At 41.1% G+C, this 10,807-nt stretch overlaps 1 protein-coding gene across 3 annotated transcripts in view; it reads left to right on the plus strand.

Annotated features, from left to right (window-relative positions):
* Positions 1-10,358, plus strand: part of AFAP1L1 (actin filament associated protein 1 like 1) — a 100,586-nt gene extending 90,228 nt beyond the window's left edge. For 2 of the 3 annotated variants that reach the window (XM_007516439.2, XM_060180772.1), the window contains exons 18-19: positions 3,720-3,848; positions 6,820-10,358. In XM_007516439.2, the coding sequence (XP_007516501.2) occupies positions 3,720-3,848; positions 6,820-6,843 (153 nt within the window). In that variant the 3' untranslated portion in view covers positions 6,844-10,358. The remainder of the gene's footprint in view (positions 1-3,719; positions 3,849-6,819) is intronic. The other variant, XM_060180776.1, reaches the window with a different exon arrangement.
* The last annotated feature ends 449 nt before the right edge of the window (positions 10,359-10,807 follow it).

Raw genomic sequence — 10,807 nt, forward strand, 5'->3', positions numbered from 1 at the left:
CACTCAGCTGAAGGGGAGACTGGATTCTAAACCCATGAAACTCTGGGCACTGTTTTAACTACTGTGACATCTGTCCTCCACCATGTACCAGGCTTTGTCCTCATGGCTTTGCATCTAGTGCTCCCTGCTACTGTGCAAGGTAGTAAGTACCCTTACCTTGAAGGGGACAGCCCACTCAACTCTGCTTGCCTCCATGTATATCAGTGTCTCAATCTCAACATGACTGGTACTTGAAAAACTGTTGTCATAGGATGTTAATGGCATTCCTAGCCTCTGTCTACCCACTCCCTGCCATCCCTGAGGCAAAGTCGCTCCACATTCAGTCATGACAACCAAACATATTTCCAGAAACTGTCAAATGTCCCCTGGAAGGGCAAAATCAGCCCGTTTGGGAACTTCTGGTCTATTGCCAACAGTCCCATCTGTTGTTCTTCCTTGTAGTACTAAATCACGGTTTATATGTACATATTGTTTGTGTATGTGTGTTCTCACTCATCTAATGTCTGTCTCCCCCACTAGATTGTATTTTTATTCAGAGGAGGACTATGGTGTTGTTGTGTTGTTTTCGCCGGGCTGGCTTCATGGGCACGGGTGGGTAACAGACGACCAGGGACTAATGGTTGAGCTGTAGGCAGTATCTCTTTATTCATGCAGGACGCAGCACAATCTAAGACGAGCTAAGCTAAACTCAAGGTACAGTACAGTAAAACTCACAATGCTGTCTTTATATAGACTTGCCAAGTAAGGTGGAAACAGGATGTGACATAGAGAGGGTGGAGAGAAAAGTGACTGGTGAAAATCAGAGTGTGACAAAGAGGGGGCAGATTAGGCGAGAATCCTATCACTGAACCACAAATGCCCTGGAGGGAGGGTGGAACTTGTTAACAGTGGTTATGTAAATAGAATGAAGTGGTTATGTAAATAGAATAGTGTTAAGCAGGGGGGATTTAAACCAAATGAAACAGAAGGGGTCTCATGCATACCAACATTGTTGTTGGTGTTGTTGTTGTTGTTTTTGTTGTTATAGCCTTAGTCCTTCAGCCTTAAAAATTCTAGGAATGCTGAGAGTGCATGAATGAATGCTATATCTGCTTTCAGACTAGGAAATGGAGACTCAGAGGTGATGGGAACTGGTCTGATAAGTGTGAGTTGTCACTGGGAACTACTGTGTGAGGTCACACTACTGGTTAGTCCACACCCAGGGATATTCCCACCCATATGAGGATACTCCTCAACCCAATTTATAGATTATAAGGGTCAAGAACAAATCAGCTTCTCACCCAGAGTCACAGAAGGCTAGTGGAGGAGCTAGAGTGATTCACTCCTCTCAGCTGCTTCCTCCTACCAGCAGGCTCCGATGCTCATGTCCACATTGCAGAGGACTTTTCCTCCCATTTTGGATCCTTTCAGAGCTAGAGAAGTATTCTCTAAATTCTCTACAGACTTAATTGGTCTTAGGTCACACTTAAGGAACTGCATTCAGTCAAGTACTAAGCATTTATCTAGAAAAGGCAACAATGGGTCAGGGCCCTATAGAAAATGAACAGACATACAGAAATGTTCAACTGTAGAGCTGGGGGAATCACACATCCAGCTAAGTGCACACCATTGCCATGCACAAGGATCCATGTCCCAGTCTTTACTTGAAGGAGAGAGCTTCACAAGCGATGAAGCTGTGCTGCAGGTGTCTCTCTTTCTTTCTCTGTCTCTACCTCCTCTTCCTCCTCTCCCTCTTCCAACTTCTCTCTGTCCTATCAAATCCAACCAAATAAATAAATACACATATAAGTATTTTTAAATACTGAATTTAAATAAGAAGAAAAGTATTCAACTGTGCAGTAAATACATCAACCCCCCTGAGATTATTTGAGTTTGAAGTAGCAGGTCTGCCTATGAGATTAATACATAAACGTATGAAGTGTAACTTGTACACAAGGGGTCTTGGCACTGGAGATGGTGGCCAGATCTCCAGTCTGAGGGAAGATCACACTCACTGTCCTTGCAGAGGATTTCTTATACTTCACTAAAAGAAACTCTTATTTTCATATGGAAATAGCAATCAGTTCGTGTAAGAATATTGATGCTACAGACACATGCCATGTACTCCTTTGTGTTCTAGCAAGATCAATAATTGTGGTTTCGTGAGTACATGTGTTTCAGTAATAATTACAACACTCATTGACTTCATTCCTGGAAAAGGGTTACCATTGATCACATACCTATGAAAACTGTGAAGTCACTCCTACACACAGGAAAGAAGTTAAAAGGCAGAACTGTGGGAGTTGAATTCCAGTGCTACCACTCACTAGCTGTGTAACCTTGACCTTCTAATTTTCTTTATTTCTTCTTCATTTTTAAATGTAGTTGCCTGGGCCCTACTCCAGAACTACCAGAGCAAAATCTTTTTTTTTTTTTTTGCCTCCAGAGTTATCATTGGGGCTCGAATCCATTGTTCCTGGAGGCCACTTTTTCCATTTTATTTGATAGGATAGGGAGAAATTGAAAAGGGAAGATGGGGAAGAGAAAGATAGACACCTGCAGACCTGCTTCACCACTTGTGAAGCAGACCCCCTTTTGCAGGTGGGCAGCCAGGGGGCTTGAACCAGGATCCTTGTGTGGTTCCTTGCACTCTGTACTATCTGTGCTTAACCTGTTGCACCACTGCCCAGCCCCCCCCCCACCAAATCAAAATCTTAGCAGGGACCCTGATTTTTTTTTCTTTATCTTAATTTTTACTTATTTATTTATTTTTGAGAGGGGAGGAGGACATAGAGAAGGAGAGAGACACCTGCAGCACTGCTTCACCACTTGTGAAGCTTTCCCCCTGTAGGTGGGGGCCAAGAGCTAGATCCTAGGTCCCTGGACACTGTAATGTGAACACTTAACCAGATGTACACCACTGCCTGACCCCTTGAATTTTTTTCCTCAATTTTTATTTTTACTTATTTCATATAAAGTAAACAGTTTCACATGAAAGAAAGAGCAAGAAACCAGGGCACACTCCAGATGTAGTGCTGGGGACCACCCAGGAATTTCGGGTATATAAACAAGTCCTGTACTCTACCAGATAAGCTTAACCTCCCCCACCCCACAACTACCCCATTTTTCTTTCTAACAATAGCATATACTTGAAAAGGCTAAGTGAACTAATCAGAATACGTAATAAGAGTTCCATAACTTTATTTTACTTTTACTTTTATTTATTTTCATGAGATAGGTGAAGAGAGAGCAGAACACTGCTCAGCTCTGTCTTGTGGTGGTGCAGGGGATTGAACCTGGGTCTTTTGAGCTTCAGGCATGAAAGTCTTTCTATATAACCATTAATGCTATCTCCCCTGCCTTGAGCTCAATAATTTTAATCATCAGACCAGTAAGATAGCCTTACTTGGATAGTGCACTTGCTTTGTCATGGGCCCAACCCAAATTTGAGCCTACGCCCCCACTGCACTGAAGGAAGTGCAGTGTTGATGTGGTGTCTTTCTCTCTGTCTCTGTCTCTGTCTTTCTACCTAAGCAAATCATCCTGGAGCAGTGCAGCCCTCAAGATGACAACAACAAAACTGAATCATCATGACATTTATTCTAATGTCTTGAAGTGGGTTCCACCCTCACCATGTTTGACTATGACAATGTCTTCTGTTTGCATTCTTTGGAGACCAGGTCAATTGTTGGTAGATGGGTCTAGATCTCACCTATACAACTATTTTTTGTCATCAATAGGAAACTGCCACTAAGCCCCAGGGAAACACATCAGAGCAACCTCTCCCTGTCAACTGTGTTTCTGAGCTTCGGAAGCGGAGCCCATCTATTGTGACCTCCAACCAAGGAAGAGTGCTGCAGAAAGCCAAGGTACAGCAAGAACACAGCTGATGAGAATTCAAACATCTGGCAACCTCACCAGTGAGATGGGTGGAGAACTGCCAATACAGCCATGCACTGAAACTCATAAACTCTGCTCAAGAAGAGAAGATCCTCAATTCTCAGTTATAACCTATTAATATATATTTTAATTTTAGACATAGACAGAGAGGCAAAGAGAGTGTGTGTAAAAGATACCACAGTACTGATGTTTCTTTCAGTGCTTGTGTAGGGGGGGGAAGCGCACTGCTCTGAGTGAAGAATTCTCTCAGACTCTCTCTCTTTTAATTTTTTACATAGTGACAGAGAGGCAAGGACAGAGTGAAAGAAGCTACAACATCAGAGTGTCCTCCAATGCAGTGGTGGGAGAGGGGGTTGAACCTGTGTTGTGCATATCGCAAAGCAATGCACTATCCAAGTGAGCTATTTTGCTGGACCTCAGAAACTATTTACTTTTTTTAACATACAGTTTTAACAGCCTCTGATTTCTGAGCATATAAGTGTATTTTGAGAGAGGAAAGCTTCCATCTCATAGATGAGGGAACTATTTATCAAGGAGGAAAAAAAACTTGTCCAGGGTCATTCAGGGCATCATGGCCACAGCTGGGATACAAAATTACTTCTTCTAAGTCCAAATCCAGGCCTAAATCTGAAACTCTAGGGGCCAGCTTTGTTTCAGATCTTGGATTTTAGAAGGAAATATGGTGCATATACTATATATAATGGAATATCCCAGCAAGTTCTCAGGAAGTACTATGAACAAAAATGTTGATAATTATACAGCAAGACACATGAGTAGTCACGTACATGGGATAAATATATTCTAAGCAGCCTCACATCAGTTCAAGTAGAGTTTGCCATCAAATGTGTTTATACCAAAACACTTCAAAAAAAAGGACTCCATTTCAGTACTCTCTTGATTTCAGAACTGCAGACAAGAAAGTATGGACCTGCAAAAGAAGAAATACCTAGCTAGGATATGATGGTTGGGAGACTTCTGGAGCAGGGGAGATAGAATAATGGCTATACAAAAAGGCTTTCTTTCTCTCTCTCTCTCTCTCTCTCTCTCTCTCTCTCTCTCTTTTTTATTGGGGAATTAATGTTTTACATTCAACAGTAAGTACAATAGTTTGTACATGCATAACCTTCCCCAGTTTCCCATTTAACAATACAACCCCCACTAGGTCCTCTGAATCCTTCTTGGACCTGTATTCTCCCCACCCACCCACCCAGAGTCTTTTATTTTGGTGCCATACTCCAATTCCATTTCAGGTTCTACTTGTGTTTTCTTTTCCGATCTTGTTTTTCAACTTTGACCTGAGAGTGAGATCATCCCATATTCATCCTTCTGTTTCTGACTTATTTTACTCAACATGATTTTTTCAAGGTCCATCCAAGATCGGCTGAAAACAGTGGAGTTACCGTTTTTAATAGCTGAGTAGTATTCCATTGTGTATATATATACCACAACTTGCTCATCCACTCATCTGTTGTTGGACACCTGGGTTGCTTCCAGGTTTTGGCTATTACAAATTGTGCTTCCAAGAACATATGTGTACACAGATCTTTTTGGATGGATATTTTGGGTTCCTTAGGATATATCCCCAGGAGAGGAATTGCAGGGTCATAGGGTAGGTCCATTTCTAGCCTTCTGAGAGTTCTCCAGACTGTTCTCCACAGAGGTTAGAGCCATTTACATTCCCACCACCAGCAGTGTAGGAGGGTTCCTTTGACCCCACACCCTCTCCAGCATTTGCTGCTGTTCCCTTTTCTGATGTATGACATTCTCACAGGAGTGAAGTGGTATCTCATTGTTGTCTTTATTTGCATTTCTCTGATAATCAGAGACTTGGAGCATTTTTTCATGTGTTTCTCAGCCTTTTGGATCTCTTCTGTGGTGAATATTCTGTCCATGTCCTCCCCCCACTTTTGGATGGGGTTATTTGTTGTCTTGTTGTTGAGTTTGGCAAGCTCTTTATATATGTTGGTTATTAAACTCTTGTCTGATGTATGGCATGTAAAGATCTTCTCCCATTCTGTGAGGGGTCTCTTGGTTTGGGTAGTGGTTTCTTTTGCTGTGAAGAAGCTTTTTAATTTGATGTAGTCCCATAGGTTTATACTTGCCTTAGTCTTCTTTGTAATTGGATTCATTTCATTGAAGATGTCTTTAAAATTTATGCAGAAAAGAGTTCTGCCAATATTTTCCTCTAAGTTTCTGATAGTTTCTGGTCTAACATCCAAGTCCTTGATCCACTTGGAATTGACTTTTGTATTTGATGAAATACAGTGGTTCAGTTTCATTCTTCTGCATGTTTCAACCCATTGTTTCCTACACCATTTGTTGAAGAGACTCTGCTTTCCCCATTTAATAGTCTGGGCCCTTTTGTCAAAGATTAGATGTCCATAGGTGTGGGAGATCACTTCTGGGCTCTCAGTTCTATTCCACTGGTCAGTGTGTCTATTCATGTTCCAGTACCAAGCAGTTTTGATGACAATGGCCCTATAATACAATTTGAGATCTGGGAGTGTGATGCCTCCGGTTCTGTTCTTTTTTCTCAAGATTGTTTTGGCAATTCTAGGTCTTTTCTGGTTCCAGATAAACATTTGTAGCATTTGTTCTGTTCTCCTAAAAATGTGCTTGGGATCTTGATGGGGATAGCATTAAATTTGTAGATGGCTCTGGGTAGTATATTCATTTTGATGATGTTAATTCTACCAACCCATGAACATGGAATATCTTTCCACTTCTTTGTGGCTTTTTCAATTTCCTTGAGTAGTGACTCATAATTTTCAGTATACAAGTCTTTCACTTCTTTGGTTAGGTTTACTCCTAAATATTTTATTGGGCTGGGACCCTAATCTGGCCAGTGGAGACCTTTATATCAAACAGCAAGTACAGTGAAATATTCCACCCTATGTGACTAGTCCACACGCTGATTTGTCTCATCTGTTTGTACTTCAGGAATGGGAAATGAAGAAGACCTAGAAAGGGAATGAGGACTTGATCCACAAGAAATATCAACTTGTCCATCCTAGGAGGAAATGCGTTTTCACAAGGAGACACAAGAAGACTGGAAATAGCCCTCACATTCTGGGACACCCAAAAGACCAGCCTTTATTGTCTGCATGGTTATAGGGGATACAGGGAGGAAAGAAATAGAAGGGAAGAGGGGAACTGAGATCATCCTAAAAACTTTACAAAGGGTAGAAAATGGGGGTGGAGGGAGATGAAATTTCACAGTTGTAAAGGTTTTTTTTTTTTTTTTGTCAAATGTCTTTGCATTCCCTTCAGAAGCAATGAGGACACATGTGGCCAATTCATTCCATCCCATTCTCGGCACCCCATTCCTGGTCTACACGGAAAGCAAGGCATTGCTCAAGTACCGGCAGAGCAGCAGAGAGAGATAAGACTTGATCATCTGACCACACTGTGCCAGTTAGATTCATGGTGAACATTACTGACAAACTCTGGGGCAAGACAAAAAAATTTCTGGGCTGAAAAAAAAAAGTCAATAGAATCATCAGATCCCTGATTACATCAAGGTGAACTAAAGTTATACAGAATATGCACATTCTACAGTCACTCCTCGTGTGTGTTTAGAACTGGGCAGATACAGCTGCTAGAATCCCAGAGATGAGTACTTTCAAACCAGAGATCTTATTTTGTAGCAGACAAGGAGGGGTTCTTCATCTGAGTATATTAAGTTCATAGTAACAGGAACATAGGTTTTTAATGTCCACAGGGTGTCACGGGCATTTCAGGGTGGGTTGTTTACTGTCAGTTAAGCCTTTTTTGTTTGTTTGCTACCAGGGTTATCACTGAAACTCAGTACTTATACTATGCCCGACAGCCATTTTCTTTCTTTCTTTTTGATAGAAGATGAGAGATAGAAAGAAATAAGAAGAAGTGGGGAGTCGGGCGGCAGCGCTGCCAGGTTAAGCGCAGGCAGGGCAAAGCGCAAGGACCGGTGTAAGAATCCTGGTTCGAGACCTGGCTCCCCAACTGTAAGGAAATCACTTGACAGGCAGTGAAGCAGGTCTGCAGGTGTCTATCTTTCTCTCCCTTCTCTGTCTTCCCCTCCTCTCTCCATTTCTATCCTATCCAACAACAATAACATCAATAATAACAACAATAACTACAGCAATAAAACAACAAGGGCAACAAAAGGGAACAAATAAATAAAATTAACTTTTTTAAAAAAGAAAGAAAAAAGAAATACGAAGAAGCAGAGATAAGGAGTAACAGTTGCTGCACTACTCCACTGCTCATAAAACTCCCCTCCTGTAGCTGGGGACTAAGGGCTTGATCCTGGGTCCTTATGAACAATAATATTGCACTCTGCTGGGGTGAACCTCCATCCAGCCCCAGCCAAGCCTATTTGATATGATGCTCAGGATTCAGAAGCTATAGTGAGCAGTCTAAGTGACACTCTTTTATGTCACCATCATCTTGTACTTGGAGGCCCACCAGTCTGCCATTCCACATCTGCTAGGAAGTAAGCCATGTGACTCATTTCTGCCACATAGGTGTTAGGCATTTAAAAAAAAATTGATATTTTTATGAAGCAGCCAAGACTTAAAGTCATGGACAATCTCCATATTGAGCCACTCACTACTTTCTCAGCATTTTCTAGCTCTTCAGCACATTTCCTGCCAGTAAAGATAAAGCCACTTAACTGTAAGAGTTCAGAGGTCAGCTCAAGGGAAAAAGAAATGCCAGAATAGTCTCTGGACACTTTGCTAATGACTCTACATACTTCCCTTACATAAGGTTACATATTTTAACCTCACTCAAAGTATACTACCTTCTGAGGTAGTTGAAGACCATAGCAGTGAAAATAGCTAAAATGAAAGTAGAGCCTAAGGTTTAGAATTTAGGACCACTGGCTTCGGATAGGGCTGGCTCTCAGTAGCTTTTCCTGCTTACCAGCTGTGAAAGTCTGATAGTCATTTGACCTCACTGTTTTGTTGTTGTTGTTGTTGTTGTTTTTATTCTGGCCTATGAAACCAGAGTAACAACCGTATATTCCTCCAAGACTGGTGGGGGGAATTCAATGACATAATGCATGGGAAGCAATTTCTAGTTTCTGAGAAACAGGAAATGCTCAATCAACAGTTGATTGTATTAACTATTAGATAAGTGTCTGGCTAAAAACTCTACATTCTTTCCATGGAAGAAATGTCATCTACATGGCAATTAGTCATCAAAAACCAATAGACAACCAATTCATAACTGACAGTTTTCTGTTGTTAATTTTTTTTCTTTTTCCTGACAGTTTTCATCTGGATTCCACCAAGTGTCTTCAGTGACAAAAGGACTCACACAATTTGAAATTTTTTTTTTAATGGGGACTCGGACTAAAGAGATAGTATAATGATTATGCAAAAGACTTTCATGGTTGAGGCTCCAAGGTCCCATATTGTTGATCTCCAGCACAAACCAGAGCTATTTTGGAGTTAAATGCCATTTCCCATCCACAAATCTTGGACTGTGATCTGTGATAGGCAGAAGCCTAGGTAACATTCATTGGACATTCTCTGTGCATCAGGTACTGTGTTAGTCAGGACTGGATTCAAAGTCATGCGACCTATACTAAGTAGAGTCATGTGCCTGGATTAAAGCTTTGCTATTTTCCTCCTAATTTTTTGAGCAAGGAGATCTAGCTTTTGTTGTTGGCTTGTTGTTGTTGTTGTTTATTTGTTTTGTAGAACCAGGGCCTTTCATATGCATGATTTTACCACTCCCCAGGATATCTCTTTATTTAGAGAGAGAGGAAGAGGAAGGAGTTTCCTCCAGTGTCATAAGACTCCCATAAGGTACCAGGGCTTGAACGTGGGCTGTACACATGCCAAAGCACATGCCCTACCTGGTGAGCTTCCTCAGTCCTTCCACATTTTTCCCCTTTTAATTATATAAACAATCTTGATGCTAACTAATCATTCTTCTATGTAGTCTTCCCTAAAACTCTATGATATTAGTTCTACTATTTCAGCTTTCACAGTTCAGGAAATGGGAGCCCAGAGAGATTAAGTAACTTGGAAGTTCACAGGAAGTGAAGACAGCATGCAGATGCAAGAATGCTGACCCTAGAGCCCTTCCTCTAAGTTCATCATTCCTCTCCCTCCTTTGCACTATAGCATATAGCATACTAGCACTCCATAAACACATGAATAAATGAATGCTAGTATAAAGCACATTTGGTGTAAGTTGGACAGCTATAAGATGCACAGACCAAATGGCTAAGATATGAGTGCCAGTTCAAATGCCTTGACTGGTAGTTTTTTCAAAGTGCAGGCTCATGAGCCTGAGGCTGACATGAAGCTCCCTATTTTTAACACTGCCAAATGTTTGAACTGTCAGCATTCACGTGTCACTGTATCATCAGGGATCCTGAAGAAGTTCATCAACCTCCCTGAATCTCAATTTCCTTGGATGTAAAAAGGGGTTATTATTTCTCCTTAAACCATTTTGCTCTTCTTCTAAGGTCAAAAATAAGCATAGGTGTTGGCTACATTTTTTATGTAATATAATTTTATTAGTGATCTAATAATGGTTCAAAAGTTGATAAGATTCTAAGGGTGTACTTCCACATCCCACTCACCACCAAAGTTCTGTGTCTCATCCCACCACCATACATTTACACTGGATAGGATGTAAAGATGCAAAAGACTGCCAAAGGTATTCATAAGTAAGTAGCAAATAAGACTCACAAGCAAGTAAAAACTCCAATCCAGATAGCTACAGTACAAGTTAGCCATTTTATATAAAGATTCCAAATATGAAGACATACATCCATCTTTTAAGATTTCTTTTGGGTGCTAACAAAATAGCTCACTTAGATAGTGTGCTACTTTGCCATGTGCATGACCCAGGTTTGAGCCTGGCCCTCAACACATAAAAGGAAGGTTTGGTGCTGTGGTCTCTTTTACTCTCTCAGTTTCTCTGTGTC

The sequence above is a fragment of the Erinaceus europaeus genome, chromosome 2, assembly GCF_950295315.1.
Source record: "Erinaceus europaeus chromosome 2, mEriEur2.1, whole genome shotgun sequence".
NCBI lineage: Eukaryota > Metazoa > Chordata > Mammalia > Eulipotyphla > Erinaceidae > Erinaceus > Erinaceus europaeus.